This window comes from Equus przewalskii, chromosome 8 (assembly GCF_037783145.1).
Source record: "Equus przewalskii isolate Varuska chromosome 8, EquPr2, whole genome shotgun sequence".
Classification (NCBI taxonomy): domain Eukaryota; kingdom Metazoa; phylum Chordata; class Mammalia; order Perissodactyla; family Equidae; genus Equus; species Equus przewalskii.
The window spans coordinates 3,682,643-3,703,094 of record NC_091838.1 but is presented as its reverse complement, the minus strand read 5'-3'; the positions used below and the strand labels follow the sequence as shown (position 1 = coordinate 3,703,094).

Genomic DNA, 20,452 nt, shown 5'->3' with positions numbered 1-20,452 from the left:
GCTTTTCCAAGGCCACACAGCCAGAAGGTGGTGGAGACAGGACTAGACTCAGGCAGTCTGATTTTAGAACCTGCATCCTTAACCCTTTGGTTAAGGTACATCCATCTTAAATGTAGGTGGGGGCCTGGGTTGGCATTGCTACCGACAATCAATCAGGTGGTAGTAAACAGTGCTGCTCTTCAGCAGTTTTAACTACAAAATCCTATAAATATAGTAGGGGAGCATACTTATACGGCACTTTGGATTCCTAAAAAACCACTAGTCTGACAAAAACAAGGTGGTTGAAGTCATTTCTGCAAAAAACATAATATACACCAAAACACAGGGATATAAGAAAGGAAGATGCCACCCAGACAGTGAGCAGTTGGCTCAGTTTGGCTGGAGCATCGAATCTGTAGGCTGAAGTGGTAGAAAAGCTGGGAAGGGACACTAGAACCAGGCTGTGAATGAACCTTTAGTTATATTAAAGGGTTTGGACTTTACTCTTAGTTGAAAAGTGAAAGTAGGGGTGGGGGAGTAAGGCAAGGAGAGTTCATCTGATGAAATCATTGCTGAGAGCCTCTTATGAAGAAGGCATGAATCTAGGTACTTGAAATACGGCGAGCTCCTGCCTTCAAGGACTCTGCAGTCTGAATAGCGAGCTTGGAAAATACACTGGTGATTTTTAATACGCCATGATTAAGTGTTACAGGGTGCTGTGACAACAGTTAGGAAGCACTCCTGACCAAGCTCTGGTGACTTATAAGAAAATGCGTCCTAGAAGCACTCGGAGATTTGTAATGAGGGGAAGTACGTGATCGTACCTGTATCCTAGAAAGATAGTTCTGCTAGTAGATATGGCTTTTCCAAATAAATCCTAAAGAAGGAGTGCCCTTAGGAGATTATTCTAACAACCCACGTAAAAGTTGATGACCACTTGAACTGTGATGATGAGAACTGAAAGGGAGAACAGAGTGAAGGGGCTTTTGGCAACAGAAGCAACAGAATTAGGAGGATCTACTGAAAGTGAGGGCTCTTGGAAAAGAGTTAATGAGACAGATTGTGTCTTTCTAGTTGGGGCACCTGAGTAGCTGTTTATGCCACGGAGTTCGTGATAAAGAAGGAAGAGCAGAATGAGGCAGGAAGACAATTTTAGTTCGAAACGTGTTAAGTTAAAGGCACTTGCAGTTGGAGATGTGATGGGCAGCTAGAGCTGTGAGTCGTAAACAGAGTGATGCTTGAGACCTAAGTTTGGGAATATCCAGCATGTTGACTACATCTGAAACCCAATGCCATTTCTCAGTAGAGCACAGAAAGTAGAGAGAAAATGTGACAGCACCATAAGGCACATATAAGCAAAAGAAAACAAAACAAACAAACAAAGTAAATTGATGAGAGGCAACATAGCGTGTGAGACAGGAACTCCTGAACTTTGGAGCCAGAATGCCTAAATTCAAATCTTAGCTCAACCACTTATTAGCTATGTGACCTTTGGCAATATACTTAGCATCTTTGGGTATCAGACTCCTCATCTGTAAAATGAGATATCGTGATGTTTAAGTAAATTAGTATTTATAAAGCATTTTGAATAATGCCTGGCCCTTAGTAAATACAGCTTAGCTTTTTTGTTGTTGTTAAATAAGAAGTATTATAAATCCTTTAGCCTCAAATATTGATCTTCATTTCGCATTCTATTTTATCTCTCTACTGTGCCTTATTTTTCTGAAGGCTATGGTTTATCTTATTCTACGCCTAATTCTAGTGAGTCCTGGATGAAGTATTATTAAATTCACTACTTATTTCATTGTAAAAGTAAATCTTAGAGAAGATAAAAATCAATCCTTTTCTTTTCAAAACAATTACCTTTTTAAAAACTCAGAGAAGTCCTGTCTGGGCATATCACATTGCAATCATCTGTATCTAAGAATTAAACTGATAAACCATCTTTTCTAAAAGGATGTTTCTCCTGCTGGTTTTCTTTTGCATTTTTTTTCACTTTTCAGGACTAAAATAAGAAAAGTGAACTTTTCACACACTCAAGCACTTTCCGCCATAGAGTTACAACCTGTCTTTGGCATAGTCACAGCCGTCAGGTCCACTCTGTGCCAGGAGCTGTGCTAGTCGCTCTGAAGACATATTCTCATAGTCTTCACAGCAGCCCCTTGAGTTGGCTATGATGTTTTCTATGTAATTAGTGAGAAAAACATAAGAGTCTCTGAATCACCTGAAAGCTATGGAAGTGGACTCCATGTAATGAACTACTACTGAGCAGTTGGTTACAAAGCAGAGCATTGCTCACCAGGAGTCATTTGTCACCTTCCTCTGCAGTGCATCATCATTCTGGGGATGAGACATGAGGTAGGCTTGCCTAGTGGTGGCTTCCCACGAAGATGTCCTGCTTGGCTTTACTACCAACACTGCTTAGGAACCCCAGTCCTTAGGTTTATCTCCAGTGGCTTAGAGTGACTAATGAGCAAGAATATTTCCTCTCTGCTCTGCTCACAGAGCATCAGCAAGCACCTCCCACATGAGCCCATTAGAAGGCTTAACTCAGAACTGTCAGGAGCTTTTTGCTAAGCAGAGACGAAAGTGTAACGTTCTTACCAGTCTTAATGAAACTGTAAGTTAGCCTTTTAACTCGGGATGGACATAATAAGTATTAGAAGCTAAGAGACAGGGCTGTCCCTGTAATGAAGGTGTCAGGATTGGCTTCTTGAAGGAGTTAGGTTAAGATAAACTCAGAAGATAAATAGATCATGCATAGGGAAAGGAAGGAAAAAACAGTATTCTGGTATAGAAATAGAACGCTTAAAGACGCCAAAGCGAAGCTAACCCAGATTTGTTTGGGCAATAAATAGACAAGTTTCCCAGAATAAAGTGATTCATAAGAGAAGTGATAAAAAACAACATGGAAAGCTGGCACGAGGCATGTTTGTGAAGAGCTTTCAAATGACAAGCTGAAAAGTTTGGGCATCATCCTAAGGTTATTGAAATTGTCAAGAAAGGTGGTGACATGAAAATAGCATTTTAGGGGAATTAATCTGTCAGAGGTCAGGGCCCAGAGACTGAATTCGTGGTGTAGAGAAGGAATTCAAATTATTCTGAACTTCAAAGTCTGGAAGAATATCTTGATATGTATAAAAATAAAGAATGCCTATTCTGTTTGTTTCCACTTCCTTCCAACAATATAATCATATTTCATGCAGTGACACACTTTCATCTGTAAAGGCCACGTAGAAAGATTTTAAGATTGTGGACATACAGTCGCTGTTACAACTACTCAGCTTGCTGCTATAGCACAAAAGCAGCTTCACCAGTATGTAAATAGATAAGCATGACCCTGTCCCAATAAACGTATTTAGGAACCCTGAAGTTTGAATTTCATACAATTTTCATGTGTCACAAAATATCATTTTTCTTTTGATCTTTTCCAATCATTGAAAAATGTAAACACCCTTCTTAGCCTGTGGGCTGTATCAAATCAGGTAGTGAGCAGGATTTGGCTCATAGGCAAGAGTTTGCAAACCCCTGGTTTATCAAACATCGGTCAGAACTCTCAGTCCAACGTCCTTTTGAAAACTTTGGATTCTCTTTGAGTCTTTAGTCTTCTTAAGTCTCCTGTTGAACATTTGGAAGGAGATAGTTGAAGCGATGAGTGAAGTGGTAAAAGTCAAAGAAGACAACTAACTAGTTAGTAAGACTAACCATATTAACCACTGGGGTCAGTGGGACAACATATGCACCTGTACGCTCCAATCCAACAGCTGCTTGTCTGAAACCTTCAGGAAAAAACGAAAATCAATCAATAAATACTACTTCAGACACATTCTGAACTCAGCATTTTAGTAATTGCACAGGAAAGGCAAAAGTGGAAGATCTTGCTTTTCTCCGTGTTGTTTACGATCCCTGAAGGAAAGCAGTACGATGCAGTCCTTAAATGGTGTGGGTGGCAGGCGCTGAAGGAAGGTTAGTGTCACACCAGGGTGTCAAGTTGGAGCAACTGTGAACCAAGAATTTACATTTGGAGATCCGGGCCAGGCTGGGGTAAGGAATGAGAACTACGCTGGGAATAGGGTGAAGAGGGGGATGTGAAAGTCACAAAAGGGAAAACTTGACAGGATGTTGCTAATTGAGATGTGGAGGATGAAAAAGAGAAGAGTCAGATACTAATTGTTTTGAAATTCTTTCACTATATTATTCAGTGTCACTAAGAAGCACGAGCAGTGAGAGGCAAGGAGGACAGCATGGGCAGTGGAAAATGGGAGCTAGGAGGCTGGAGGCCAGCATCTCACACACGCAAATCACACACTGACAGATGGCTGAAATTGTTGGCAAATAGAGAGAGAAGTGATCCAAAAAATACCCACATGTTATCTGATTTTCAAGTGTTATCAGATGGAAAATAAGGGAGAAGTCATATCGTGATGATGTTGATGGTCCAAATAGGTAAACCGTCTCCTGTGTCACCTTATACAGAGTCCCCCTCATTTCTTCAAGGTAATTTCTTTTGATCACCTGGCACTGGTCATGTGTTCTAAAACAAGCATATCCAAACATATTTCATTACTTATCTTTAACTTTTTTTCTCTTAACTCTGTTTACTTAACCATGTCTTAAATGTATGGTATGAACAAACACATGATATGGGAAATAGTTTAAATGGAGGTGCAAATAACATTGGAATTCAGAAAAGGAAAAGCTTACGTAAATATATAGATCCAGCTCTTAACACCAGCTGTGAGTTTTCTCTGCTTCTTCCCTGCCTGCTGCTGTTAAGAGGGATTTCTAGGGCGCCCGCTCCCTGAGAGTCCCTTTCTGCTGAGATTGTTCACTGAAGGCAGCATGGCACGTGGCAGAGACCCTTGTCAGCTCTGCCCATACCTGGGCTGAGGCGTATTTCTAAGAAGCTGTTTTGTGTATATGTAGAATGAAATAGAGAAAAGAGATCCTTGCTTTCATTGTTTAAATTCAAATAAAAGTAAACTTTTTGGGCCTAATTCTGAGACAGTCCACTTCAATATGTAAAAGTAATCAGCTGGTGCTCAGTAAGTGTGTGTTGCAGAATTAAATTTCCTGCCATTTCCCTACAACTATTTGTATATAAATAAAATGTTTTAAAACATAAAAGCTTCTTAAAAATCTTTAACACCAGGATTTAGATTAAAATGTTCTCAGTGGTTACCTACATTTAACCCATAATCATATATTAAGAAACTTACATGAAAATAAAGTGGCAGTATACAGCTACCAGCTGGTCTTAATTATTAATTAGGAAATATTTAGAACTGGATCCTTTTCTGATTTATTTACCTTTTTCTAAGAATGTATAGTTAATTTATGAAATCAGAAAATTAGCTGGAAGCAATCCTACCCTATTTTATAATGGGAAAAGGAGGCCCTAGGAGGTTTCTGAAGTGGCTTGCTCAAGATGCCACAACTAACCAGAGACCTCAGGATTACTGTTCTCCTTTACTCTGTCAGGATGACAAAAACACCTGGTTTTTAAGAGACACTGTGGAGGCAGGAGGACCCTAACGTGTGATCTGACTGCCCCCTGCCCCACGTAGTGATGCTTGCAGTAAATGACCACAAATGGTATGCTGCTTCTCTCTCCATTATGGAATGTTTACTGGAAATAAATGATTAAGCCAATATGTAACCAAATACGTTATAAATCGCTTGACTACTTCAACCACCGCAAATAGATGTATCAAAACTTCTACAAACAAATTACTGTAAAAAAAAAAAAGAAGTAGATATAGAGAGTGCAAATCGGAATTAGACTAACAATATTGTTATCTTCAGGTGTCATTTAAACGCTGCATTTCCATTCTAGGTCTCTCTCATTCTATTTGGCCTCTGCATTAATCCTGCCAGTATTTGAAGCAGTCCAGGGTAGCTCTTCATATATTATTTACAGCTTTTTACTGATGCTAAATTGTGCATTTTCATCCAAACAAGTATAATAATTCTGTCAGATTCATATGCAAGCCATTTTTAAATGCACAGCAAATTGTTATATTAAAATAAATTCTTCATATTTTTTTCCTAGACTTGAATCAAAGGAACCTTTCCTGTCTGTCGGGTGAGTGTATGTCTAAATGTTTTAAATCTCAGTTTTCTTTATCTTTATTTTTATTTTTTTAATTTTTTTCAATTTTCTAATTGACTTTTAATTCAAATTAACCAGATCCTATGAGATGGTATTTTCAGTCATTTAACCACATATTCAATCATTGGATGCATCATTTCCTCAGCAATATTTCTATCTACTTTTTATAAAGACTTAATTAAAATGCTCCCTAGGTTTTGTGACCTCAGAAATTCAGCTAATGGATGTATATGAAATCCTATATCCTCTATAAAAGCCCAGAAGGCACACAGTGATTATCTATATTCTTGTCATGTAAAGATATGCTCGGATTGGTTTTAAAAATTCCCCTGACCCACAGCTTCATTATTTCCAGTCTGTCTACTCATTTTTCTACTGTTTCCTTTCAATCTACTCTACTCAGTATTTCGTCCCCCCTTTTCTCTACATCTGTCTCCAAGATCTGTACCACCTTTTCTCTTTTTCTCTCATTTCACTTTTATTTCTCCACTCCACTCACACTGGCTGCTTCTCTGAACACAAAGCTGAGGAACCTTGGAGCTGATCAAGTGTCTCCTCTCATGGTTTCATTCTGTCACCACACATAATCTAATAATAGCGTATTATTGACAAGAATACACGTGCACTATTTTCAACGTTTAGCTAATCAAGAATCAGCAGAGTTGTTTTTACCGATCTATCAAATAATCCTTTGGCTGATATATTAAAATGTCTTATTAAGGGACTTTCACATGTTCAACATTAAGGTTGATGTTGTAAAGTAGCAAAAACTGTTGGAAGATGTGATGTCTAGCTTAGAAGAAAACATGCTGTATTTGATGAGAAAAAAAATCACATACAGGCAGCCACTATATTCGTGTTTAATGACCAGAAACGTGGACTGGCATTAGATTTTTAAATGATCACATCACTTTTCTTTTATTACTTTTTTTGCGGCCTTTGAATTTTTCTGTCACTCATTGAGAAACATCGTTCCCTCTCCCCTTCTACTCCTCATAAGAGCATTTCAGAAAGCCATTTGAATCACAAGAATCAAAATTATTGTTAGGGATGCTGGGAGAGAAAAATGGAGTACATGGCGTTTATTGGAAGACTTTGTGAAAAATGAAAGGTCAAGTTGATCTGGTCCAAAAAATCATTAGAGCACGCTTCTTTCCTTCACTGATCATCAGCTGCTATTGTTAAAAATCTTTAAGCCTGAAGAAATCTTTTATTCTGAATGCAGATGTGTGCTGCCCTCGAGTCAAGGGGGCTGAAATAGCTTTTCCTCACGCCTCACTTAATGCAGTTTCTCTCCAGCCTTTCCTGTGCTCTCCACTACTTTGAGATGGAATCCGTTTTTTATTGTATGCCTCTGTTTTACCAGGGCAGACCTTAAGTAATCTTTGTTTTAAACTTATCAGGAGTTTAGAACTCAGTATGAGAGTCCTGAGAAAAACTTTCCAAGAAGAATGCTATATAACTCAACAAATACTCAACATGGAAAAAGTGGCATGGCAGGGAGAAGTTACTGCTGTTTCTTAGATATGTCTTCAAAGTAAAGTGGGGTGAATCATGCAACCCAAATGGTTCTGCTGACTGGATATTTTAATTGCAGCTAAATTTCTCCATTCCCCTCCAAGAAAATGATTTAAACAAGATTGTCCAAAAGTATGTATGAATCTTTCTCCTGACTGTTCATTTAAGAAGATAGGATCATAAACGAATGTAACAGACACATATGAACTTACTAGGTAACAGGTAGTTTACTGTAAGAAGCATTATTCAAATGTGTGACTTTTAATTTAGTCCCTTCCCAAAGGGAATAAATGCATGAGGTATGGTCTAAGGTATCAGTGGACATGTGACTATGTAATACTGAGTCTTTCTAGGACCCTGCACACCTCACTTACATTAATTTTAATTCTGTGTTCAATAAAAAATTATATTAATGAATAAATCAGTGCTAAATATTGCACACTTCAGTCCATTGCCTGCTAGTGTCTTAAAGGACTTGTGAATGTCTGTTTCTAGAAGTTGCTTTCAACCTCACAGGCTCCGAGATTTACAAGCTAGCTCTATTATTTAGGCAGTTACTTAAACTCCCAATCTTCAGGTCCTTATTTGTGAAACGGTGATAAAAATAGGATAATTTAGATCAAGCATTTAGCACTGTTCTTGGCACGTAGGAATTGCTCATAAATTTTAGCTATTATTACAGTTCTAGAAGGTATATTCATGTAAAATGCTCTAAAAAGTCAAGCAGAGAGCTCTGAAATTGTTCAGAGAATAAAGCTCCGTTTTTCAGCCCATGATTTGAGTTACATGTGGAAACCAAAATTTTTTATAATAGAGAGAAAAGAATAAAAATTGTGAATGGAATAAGCTGTGAAACAAGATGAGTACAGATATTCTGTTTCATATTTTAATGATAAACACTAAATTGTCACTTAAGTTTTTTAATGGGAAGAAATATTGATAAATTTTTAATTCACATCTCTTCTTAATGTAAATTAGGGAGCAAAATTCCTCCTTTGATAAATGTGCTACAGCAATTATGGAATAAAAATTTTTTTTTAAAGATTGGCACCTGAGCTAACAACTGTTGCCAATCTTCCTTTTTTTTTTTTTTTTTGCTTTTTTCTCCTCAAATCCCTCCAGTAAGTATACTTTTTAGTTGTAGGTCCTTTTAGTTGTGGCATGTGGGACGCTGCTTCAACATGGCCTGTTAAGCGGTGCACTGTCTGTGCCCAGGATCCGAACCAGCAAAACCCTGGGCCACTGAAGCAGAGCGTGTGAATTTAACCACTGGCCACAGGGCTGGTCCCCAAGAAATAAAATTTTTAAATGCCACAACATAAACTCAATCAGAATATACCAATGAAAAAAATTGTCAACAAAAGTTATAACACAAAGAAATAGTTGCTTATAGAAAAAGATCGGGAAATTGTGAAAGGAAGTTAAGTGAAATCTCAGATCTCAGACCTTCAACTAGATGTTGACATAAAAGGAACTTCTTTCATACGCACTAGTAGATGTTTAATACAATAATGTTATTAGGAAAAATAAAACACAAACTTTAGCCCAGAGTGAGGCAAGAAGGCTCATCCCAGAGTCTCATTCTGTTCACCCAGGGTAGGTCAATGGATGAGTGTTTCCCAAGGCCCTCTGGGCAATTCTGATAGCAGCCAGGCCTGGAAGCCACTGTCGACATCACACTTGCATCCTCCCCCATCCTTTCCTTACACACGTACACAGGTTGTCCTTATAGGCACTGATGGCCTCTGAAATCTCCTCAGAAATCTTAGAAATATAGCCTCCCATCATCTCGCTGTTTTGGATGCATATGGTGGAGGTGGACAACTGTCTTGGAGTTCATCCATCGCAGACCAGGAGAGATGCAAAGAAACCAGAGGGTGTGCCAGGAAGTCTCCATGTGCACGAGGAGCACTGCCTCTGCTCAGGCGTGTCAAAGCTCATTCTGATGTTGTCCTAGACCTAAGGGGGGATTATATTAAAGTTTAGATTATTAAATAATCGAATTAAGTATTTAATAAATAATTTTATTAGATATTAATAAAATGTTTTATATTTTAAATTATATTTTATTTAAATGTATTATTTATATGTAATAAGTGTATTACATATATAAATTTATTATAAGTATACAATATAAGATATATTTTTACTATAATAAAATAATTTAAATAACAGATTTAAAAATTAAAATTCTTTCCCATCTAATAGTAAAAGTTATCAGTTAATCAACCTTGTTTTTTAGCATGGAGCTTAGGCTGGAGTGCTAAACGAGTACCAAATGGCCGGTATTCTACTCATCCTCAAAACACTGCAATTTAGAGCAATTAAGAAAACTCTCCTGGCAAATGCTTCCTTTTATGTGGCATCAGATAGATTCTGATTTTGGAAACAAGCTGGGAGAAAACAGACATCAAGTTTGCATTTAGAAAAGTGAACAAGAACCGAATGATCATCTCAATTAAGATTCTAGAATATAAATCTTAGTCTAAAATCAGTCAGCCTTGAAAAAGCTTTTTACTGTTTTTTAATAAAAAATACAGGTAAGGGGTAGCAAAGCTCCTGCTCATTTGACGTGAGACTCACCGTGTAAAAGGACGTGTCAAGACGATGCATGAGTTCTCTTCAAGTACAAGCGACGGTTGACACTTTGCAGACACTGAGCCCCTTGAAAAATACACTCAAGGCATCAAATGAAAATTGCCATGTGAATTATTTCTTCTTACCTCTTCAGCATGAAGTTGACCGTTTTAAAAAAAAAAAAACTTTTAATATGAATCAGTTGTATTTTGGGATTTGAAACTTTGATTTATACCAATTTTTCAGTTGATAAATTGTTGCGTGAGTAGGTTTATTAGAAGAATGATTATTGCCTGGGTAAAAAATTTCTTCAGACTTCTTCCACCATATTCATATAATTTAAATACCTGAAAATAAATTAAAAATTATATTGATATAGCTCAGAATATACTATTTCACAGGCTTGGCTGAGAGACATTCGAAAACATGTCAAGGGTAAAAAATCTCAAAATTATTGTATTTATCCCTATTGAGACACTGGCTGTAGGAGTGAGCTGATCATGGTCCAGCCAAGCCTGGATCTCCTGCATTCCCTGAGATGTGCTAGGCCTCTCCCACTGAGTCCAAACAAGAGGGAGCGAACACTCCAGGGCAGCCCTGCCTTCGAAACTGATCCGCACAGAATTGGTAATCGCCATATTTTGTTCAGTGATTTTCCTTGGCGGCTATTTCCCCCTTTTCTTTCCAGTCTTGGAACTGAATTTGGATCTTCAACATACTTCTGCTGTTGTTTTGGAGACATTATTAAACGTTCACACTCCTGTTAGGTCAAACATTCACACTACTTTACTCTCACCCAGGTTCTGTATAAGACCTTGTATTTAGTAGCAGACGCAAGACATTATTATACTACTAGCTGCTGTTTTAAGAGCCTAAACTCTGTAATTTGATTCCCTTGGTTTGAATCAAACTCTATTGCTTCCTAGCTAGGTGCCTTGGACGATTTGTTTAACTCTTCTAAGCTCCATTTTCTCACCGGAGGTAATAACCAACTCTTAGGGCTGTCATGAGTGAGATAATATTGCAAAGTGCTCAGAACTGTGCCTGAAACACAGTAAACAATTATTAATTATTATCAATATTCTGTGCAACAATTAAGTTATATTATAAATCTTTCCTAAGGGAGTAAAGTTCCATTGAATTACAGAAATTCCAACTAATTGCATCCAACAGCCTGAATATTCTAGAAGCATGGTAATGGTATTGAGTTCTGGGAATAGAAGTTCAGAAGAGGCTGAGATCAACACAGGAGTGAAGGACGGCCTTACCTGGGAGAGCTGAAGAATAAGATAGAAGGGAATTAAAAAGTAGCATCAAGACGGGAAGACAATTCTGGAATGTATTTAGATTTGTATAAAATGTTGAGCACAATATTAAAAACTTTAATAATAAGAGCATGAAAAAAGGAAAGCAGTACCAGTTTAGGCATAGTTACTGTAGAACATCAAAAAGTAAAAGCAGGATTGTATGACTGCTGTAATTAAGAAGTTGTCTTAATTTAGGAATTGAGAAGTTGAAGAAATTGGCCAAATTGTCAGGAACATTTTCACGACAAAGGGTAGGAGCTGAGTTTGTCCTCAAGGTGAGGTAAGAATTCAGTACAGGAGCATTAAGAGTAGTGTTTCTGGGAGAAAGAATCCGGTGAGTGGCAGCAGAGAGAGGAGCCTGAATCAAGCATATCAGCATATCACACAGCCTCGCCTAGCAAGCTCGAAGGTTCATGACAAGACAGGAGAGAAAGAAGATGGGTAGTGGATGTTTATTGAGAAATTACATGAATGCCAGGAGCTTCCTTTTTATTCTATGAATTCAGTAGAGTCATTGGATGTTGTATGTTTATTTGCTTGTCTGTTTTTAACTGAAGAATGATGTTATCCAAAGAGAGGTCATAGCCCAGCCACTTAGAAAGCTGTTGCAATAGTTCAGCCATGACTTGAAAAGACTCAGAAATTGAGCAGAATGAAATCACCTCACACCTGTTGGAAAGGCTATTACCAAAAAGACAAAAGATAACAAGCGTTGGTGAGGATATGGGAAAAAGGGAACTCTTGTCCACTGTTGGTGAGAATGTAAATTGGTGGAACCACTATGGAAAGCAGTATGGTGGTTTCTCAAAAAATTAAAATAGAACTACCGTATGATCCTGCAATCCCACTGCTGGGAATATATACAAAGGAAATGAACTGAGTATCTCACGGAGATATCCGCACTTCTGTTAAAACTGGAGCACATCATGCTAAGTGAAATAAGCCAGATGCAGAAAGACAAATGCTGCATGATCTCACTTATGTGTGGAAGCTAAAGTAACCAAACTCAGAAACAGAGAGTAGGGACTGGCCAGGTGGCATAGTGGTTAAGTTCATGTGCTCCACTTCAGCAGCTCAGGTTTGTGGATTCGGATCCCAGGCACAGACCTACACCACTCATCAAGCCACACTGTGGCAGTGACCCACATACAAAATAGAGGAATATTGGCAAAGATGTTAGTTCAGGGCCACTCTTCCTCAAGCAAAAAGTGGAAGATTGGCAACAGATGTCAGGTCAGGGTCAATCTTCTCCACCAAAAAAAGAAAGAAAGGAAGAAAGGGAGGGAGGGAAGGAGGGAGGAAGGAAGGAAGGCGGGAAGAAAAGAAGGAAGGAAGAAACAGAGGATAGAATGGTGGTTGCCAGGGAGGTCTGAGAAATGGGGAGACAGCATTTCAGTTATGCAGGATGAGTAAGCTCTGAGGATCTAAGGTACAGTACGGTGACTATAGTTAATAAGACTGTGCTTTATACTTGAAATTTGCTGAAACAGTAAATCTTAAGTTTTCTTACCACACAAAAAAAGTAACTATGTGAGGTGATGGATCTGTTAATTAGCTTGATTGAGGTAATCATTTCACAGTGTATACATGTATCAGTCACCTTAAATGTGTACAATTTTCACTTGTCAAAAAATAAGGCCTCTCAAAGAAAAAAGGAGGGAAAGGAAATACCTGATGAAATATCATTTTCTTTACGTGAGGGACGTCTTAGAGGTTTCTCGACTAAACTTGATGAGATCATGGTTACAGAATGACAAGCTAAAATCCAGGTGTAGTGCCAAAACTAAGGGAAAGTTGACAAGATACTGTCCCTAAGCTTTAAGCCCACCCACCTGACATCATGGAATCGCTAATGGCCAATTCAATGCCTATCTTTTGATGATGTGGTTTCTATTTTCTCTAAGACTCCAGGGAAAAAGGGATAAGGGGATAAAGCCAATTTTCCTCTCTTAAAATCTATTTTTTTAGACTCAGACGGTGCTACCACAAAATTAATGATTCCTTTAGCAGCTGCGCTCATGTCATTTTTTCCGAGGCCCTCCAGGCTGCCTCTCTGGAGAGCACACAGTTTCCACCGGGCTATTTTTGCAATCTAAGGCAGTTGTGCTGTGAGGCCTGGTGCTACAACCGTAATTTTAATTTATCAACCTGCCACTCAGCGAAATGCTGTAAAAACATTTGAAAGCTGAAACCCATCGTTTATTTCTGCACCTGTCAACGGTACTCTTCTGTACTTGTCAAAATCATTTAAACTGCTCTATGACGGCGTATACAATATCACCAATAAATTGGGTAATCAATCACGTATGTTATATTTTGACAGTGGTGTCTTGAACGCATGGGTTCCAGAACACATTTTTAAGAAGCCAGAATTCATTACTCTTTAATAATAAAATACAGTAGAGTCATCAAAAACAGTCTTGCTAGTCCTTACAATTTTAAAATTTCTTAGGAAGCAGAGGATCTGATTGTGACTGAAATGGCTTTTATTTCTTCTGTGAAATGTTCTCCTCAGGGAAAAGGAAGTGATTGCAGATTACAGCAGGCAGGAATCTAGTGTTACTTGGAAGGAAGAAAATACACAGGATCATTAAGTAGATTTATTTAAGTTCTGCTTATAAAAAAAGCAGTGGTGCGGGACTTTATAGCTGACGATATTTCACAAGAGTGCTTTCAGCACTTCCGCTACTATCTAATTCGTTCATATAGTAAAGTGTCACATTAAGCCAAATGTCACAGTTCATATCAGTTTTACTTTGAAAATTGGTATCATTATATATCATAGGCAACCTCCCCCAGATTTGGATGGGATTTTTGGTCATAATAAATTAAGGCATTTAAAAGTCAATTTATCATTTGAGATATATGTGCATGTATATGTAGAGAGAGAGAAAGCACCTATTCCATCATTAAATCTGTTCAACCCAGTAACAAATCTCATGTCATGCAGGCTAGGTGTCTATTTAAGACGAAATGTTGTTAAAATTGTAACTTAAATAACCTTGGCCAAATAATCTAACTATACCTTCTAAACTCTTGGCTGTAGCAACCCTTACCACTTAATTATTTTAAAAACTCAAGTTTAATGAGAAGTCCTTTAAAATCTGTGGAGGATCTATGATCACTCCATATCACACAGTTCTAAATTAGCCCAACTAATTTATACACACCCAGTACCCATACATAGGAAAATAAATAACTAAACTTGGCATATGTACGCCTCTTTCAGAAGAAGAACTTACCCACAGTGATATTATGGAATCAAAATTAAAACAATCAAAGCTTTGATAGGTATATTAATTTATACAACTGCCACTTTTCTTATCGCCACCAACAGTGTTTTCAAGGAATATGAGACGTTTAAAGCATCAATCACCTTGGAAAGTATAAGTAGATAGTCTGACTGATGAAAGATATATTTACTGATGCAAATGTGAGTGAAATAGAAGTGGTGGCTCAGATGACTTAGATGTCGTATGCAGAAGTACTACATGAAGAGAGTGCTATTGATTCCATTTGAAATAAGATCTTAGTCTCACATACTTTTAAAATCAGTTCTGAAAACAATGACTCACTAGAAATAGTATGCAAAATAAACAAAGTGCTTTGATTTCATTCATTTGAAATCAATGCACCTCAAAGGAAAGAAAACTAATTTGGCTTACTTGAAGAGAATTAAATCTTTCTCCTTTTTTTTTTTAACTCCATAAAATTCATCTAAAGCTGACTTTCCAATTGAATCACAATTGATTATCTAAATAATTTCCTGGCAGTATAAACAACACTCTTCTTAGAGGGTTCAAACTGTTGATTCGCCTTTATTTCCATTGCTCAATGAAGCTTTACTGATTCTCATATAGAGAAACTAGATATTATAACTCTGTTAACACTCTAACACTGAGGCACAGAGATATGGTGTAACCTCCATGAAGACACACAGCAGGATGGTAGCCATTTTGGAATAGAACCCAGCCTTGGGGTTTGCTCAGAGAGCTGCTGATTTCACACACGCTAACACCTCATGCTCTCTTCTGAGTTTCGTATTCATTTGAATCATCATGAATGTCTATATAATAGCATTAATTATTCAGGAAAATAATTATGTACATAAACGTTATTTATGGCGTTTAGAGGCATTGTGAAACCCAGATTGCATTATAAAAGTGCTGGCACAAGTTTTAAAGTCTCACTTCCTAATTAAACTCTGTTCATTCAGCCGAGAGTGACTGATCTTTATTTCATCAATCTTAAAATGTGACCTTTTCAACACTTTTAATGACATTTTCAAAGTACAGAATACTTTTTGATTCAAAAGATTTCCTACTTAACTCTGCAGAACAGATCAGTTATCACAGTATAATCGATAGCTGCCAAATAGGAGCAAAAGCCAGACGTCACTTATGTTTTAAGAGCTTATTAAGAAAAAAGATGCTTTGAGCAGCTATATTTTGGCATGCCAACTAAAGTAGATGTTAAGGTGAAAAATCAGCCTCCAAATGTTTCATGTTTTCAGAAACCTTATTACTTCTTTGGTGAAAATTTTTACTAGATCACGTTAAGAACTTAGCATTAGAATCTGCAGGTCACGTTCAACTTCAAAATAATGGAGGTTTAACTCAACGGTAGGCGACCTTCAACCATAGCATCCCCTTAGCTTCAATGAAAAGCGTACAGAAAATGAAACACTTGATGAGACATTTTTCCCAGATATTGGCTAAATTATCATATCATCCAAGCGGTTTTTCAATGAAGTGTGCGTTGTAGCCCAATTGTATACTAAAAATCTTGAAAAGCGTTTTAAAAAGCAAGGCTTTCTAGAACAATTATTTTAAAAATGTCTTCCTTAATCGTGGGCCTTTGATTATCAGCATTAACTTCTACAGGCCCGTGACAGACTACGTCCACCAAAGACCACCAGGTCATAGATTAGGGGGCTGCCAATCAATCTAAGCATTCAGTCCGAATTTTCCTCAGTCACCAGGTTTTGGGTTGAAGCTCTTGAGAAAAAGAATTGATAGCGTTGCTGCCCTTTCTACAATGAACAGCCATCCAATTTCATTAAGTACATCAATTCATTATTTGAAGGGCACTGTAAGTGTGTGTCCAAAGTACTATGTGTAACAATGCCAGCTGCTATTCTAAACCAGCCTGCTAGGCAGGGATAGTTTCTTATTACTGTCACTGAATGTTGGGTTTTCCTTCCATATCACAACACCAAATCATCCTTGCTGGAGAATTTAGTAAATTATTTAGAGACATTTATCTTTGACAATGACAGATGAAAGGTGGCACCAAATTATTTAGACTGAAATCTATAATATGTTGAAAAATTCTGCAATTCACGTTGTTTTTGAGAACATTCTTCAGTGCTTAATGTCTAAACCTTCAAAGTGCCAACCAGGGGTTAAGTACGATGTTATGATGCTATTTCATTCTAATCAAGACTTCATTTCCAGGATCTTTATCTTTGTTTCTGAATATCAATCCAATTATATTTGGGTGAGATTTATTCAGTGCAAATTTCTGTTCGAGTCATATTGCTATGTGCAAAGCAAGATACACAGGTGGACTAGACAGTGTTTCTCATGGTGGATTTGATGTGGGCTCGGAAAGCCAAGGAGTCGAAAGAAAGATTTCTTGGACTTTCAAGGTCTGGTAGTAGTGCTCCTTTATTCAGAAAATAGCACAGGGAAGGACCTGTGGGCACAGAAGAGCTGCAGCATGGGGACAGGACCCATGGGCAGTAAGAGCTGCAATGGGTTGAAGATAGGGCTAAATTTCTAAGGCATGGGTATGTGAGTTATTTCTTTACAAGACAAAGGAAAGATCATTTAAAAAATTGTTAAAATGGTATCAGTGCAGGTGAGGTCTGGTTGTTGAGTGGTCCTATAACTTCGGTTAAGAATCATGTTGGATCAGGTCAGGATGTCCTAAGCTTCCTGGAGGATGATGTAGATTGGTATGTAGGGCAGGACACCTTGGGCTTCTATCCCTGGTGCAGCCTTGATCTCATCATAAAATCTCCTCTGAACCCATTTGGCCCCGAAATCTTTTGGGGATATGGACAACAGTCAATCTTCTGTAACTACTTCTGGCTGTACAAGGTCGTAGAGCTGTCCCTAAATGGGGCCATAGGTACAGGCAGGAAGTTCAGTGGACTGAAAGATTGTGCCCGTGGAGTCCAAGGCTGACAAGGTGTACAGATCCTCTGGAGATGAGAGAATCATTTGACAAGAAGTGGTCCAGGAGGCAAAACTTTGTTGACATGCAGACGAAAAACAACAAAATAGACAACAAATTATAATAAGAAATACAATCAATATGATTAACCTAATGAATAAAGCTTTGACAGTAGTCAAGAGACCTAGACCTGACCAGCAGTCCAACCAATCATCTAGGGATAAGGTAGGGTCAGACATGGATTTAATTTGGTGGCTCATGTCAAATAGGAAGCCAGAGATATTTTGACCACATTCGGTTTTTAAAATGGCAGAAGTGCCCCCCTGTGCTGCTGTCAAGACATCCAGTGCCATTTGGTTTTGGAGGACTGCTTACACATTTGGGATACTTCTAAATTGAGCAGCAAAAGGCTATGTTGTGTATCACTTAATGCCTTCATGGTAAATTTGTTTAGGGCTTCCATGTGCCACATGATACTTTTGATTCCTAATTGGGGAAGGAAAATTGAGGCAAGATGATCATACCAGTGGAAGACAGCATGGGTCCAGCATTGTCGTAGGTTGGGTAGGTTAGCAGGAGGAGATTGAGTAAATGTAGTTCTACCTTGCATCCAGACGAAGCCTAGGGTGTATCATCCAATCCATCCAGTTGGCAGCCAAGGCCATATGTTGGAGCCACATAACCAGTGAGTGCCATTAGGGGCTAACCAATGTGTGCTGGGCCATCTATCCCAGTCAGTCCCAAACCAATAAGTATTTTTTAAGGCTATAATATGAGAATACAGATAACGGGAAATTTTTCCCATAGGTCGGGTGCTATTAGGCCACACATCCCAAATATGATTGGTTCATTCCTAACATAGAGTGGCCTTTTGACTGAGTTGACCACTAGTAGGAGTGAGCCAAATATATTCATCCCAAATTTGCTATAGTCCATCCTGTGTGCGTCGATAGGTTGGGGACTTTACCTCTGGAGCCTGTTGTTTATGATCCACCTGTGACGAGGCAAATCTAGTTAGTATTTGGGCAGTAAAGTTGAAGGGAAAGGTTTGATTGTGGCCAGGGAGCTCCCAGGTATCAGAGACGGATGGCCACAAGGAGACATTATGATTAGTAATAGATGAATCTTGTAGAAGAGAAGAGCTAGAAATATATCCATGAATGTGTACTACAGCTTCTACTGAAACATAAATTTTCTCTCTAAAATCACCCTCATTTTTACAAAAGATAGCCAAATTTAGATTAACTGGTTTGCAAAATAAGTGTAGCTTCAATAAAACTTGGTCCAATTATTTACATAAGTGCAGAAAGAATAGCAATTGGTCATATAGGCTCTTTTAAATCTGCTTTGCTGTAATTTTTTATGAGGAATCTCAGATTGAATTTTAAAGGTCTCTCGAGGCCAGAAAAGCAAAGCCAAGGACTTGCCATCAGATTCTGCCTGCAGTACCTACAGATTTGGGTGGATTCCTCTCTTCTTGAGGTCCCCCAAAATATTTTGAGGTTCCTTGCACCTGCCAGATAAGCGAGCTTCCTTACTTACCAGGTAAGATTGCTGGAATCTCTGTAAACAAGGTACCAGGCCAATTTCCAAGTGGCTTTATTCCAGAAAGTCCAATCTTTGTTCCTGCAAAGCTGTCTTCTCATATCTGAGCCTGTATGTTTCTCTCAAATATGACATTCCAATCAAAGCCTTGATAATATAACCAATGTGTCCTGTTATAAGAACAGATTCTTATTGAACTTATACAAATAACTATATTGCCACAAAATAACAATACTCACTCACAAAGAATTTCCAAATTCTAGAGGTATCAGGTAGGGAGAAAAAGATAAATGTTTCACTTCTGCTCATAAAGGTATAATTTCACTAAATTGCTGTAAGTCATAGTTAGCATAAGAGAAAGAGAAAAAGATTTCATTAAATCTGGGAAAACAAAACAAAACATCAAAAACTCAACATTTCAAACAAAAGTTATAAAAAATTATAGTCATCCTCATTAGTTCACACAGTCCTGTATAATCGATTCTTGAGTTTAATCTTCTGTTAGCAGATTTATGAGCTCAGTTTCTCTGTTAGAATTCTCTAATCTCTTACCCGGTTCAGTTTTACAATCTGAAAGTTTATCAGAAACCTGTAGTTTAGAATCTTGTGTCAGAATTGTTTCAATGAATTTCTCTGAAGATGAAGCATATTTTGCAAAATCAAAAAGCATCAGAATAAAACAGCAACAATCTGCAAATGACAAAAGACTCAAAAGGGCTCAAAAGACAAAGAAACTTGGCTACTTCTGTGACATACAACACTTCAAGATAATAACTAAAATTATGGCTGACAACCAGGACAGATCAGAATTTTAGGAATGGTATGTAATTTTAAAACATTTACATCAATAACATTTATCCACGTAATACCACCTAAGAAAGTTCATCATCGCTTATTTGACAATGCTTCCCATGTAGTTTAATAGACCAAATACTGGCAACTCTGAGGACATACCTATTTCAATCAAACCAACAAACTTAAACAAGCTTTCGTTTACCAAAGATTCATCTATATCATGTTAACTTGAAAGACATTGGGTTAAATTCTACTACATTTAGAATTTATGTAAGCGCTTACTTTAAACCAATTAAACAGAGCTCTTGATTTTGACCATACCATCTGGAGGTAAAATACCACACACATATAACACACATATAGACACACATACACAGAGTCTCCACAGCTATTGTTTTAAAATTACTACCAAGAATCAGGTACAGTAATACAAAGGTCA

At 37.8% G+C, this 20,452-nt stretch overlaps 1 protein-coding gene across 36 annotated transcripts in view; it reads left to right on the top strand.

Annotated features, from left to right (window-relative positions):
• Window positions 1-20,452, top strand: part of RALYL (RALY RNA binding protein like) — a 657,017-nt gene that overhangs the window by 535,194 nt on the left and 101,371 nt on the right. For 22 of the 36 annotated variants that reach the window (XM_070631414.1, XM_070631403.1, XM_070631412.1 and 19 more), the window contains one exon: window positions 6,032-6,064. The exons of the other annotated variants lie outside the window; for them this stretch is intronic. In XM_070631414.1, coding sequence (XP_070487515.1) covers window positions 6,032-6,064 — 33 coding nt within the window. The remainder of the gene's footprint in view (window positions 1-6,031; window positions 6,065-20,452) is intronic. 36 annotated transcript variants of the gene reach the window in all.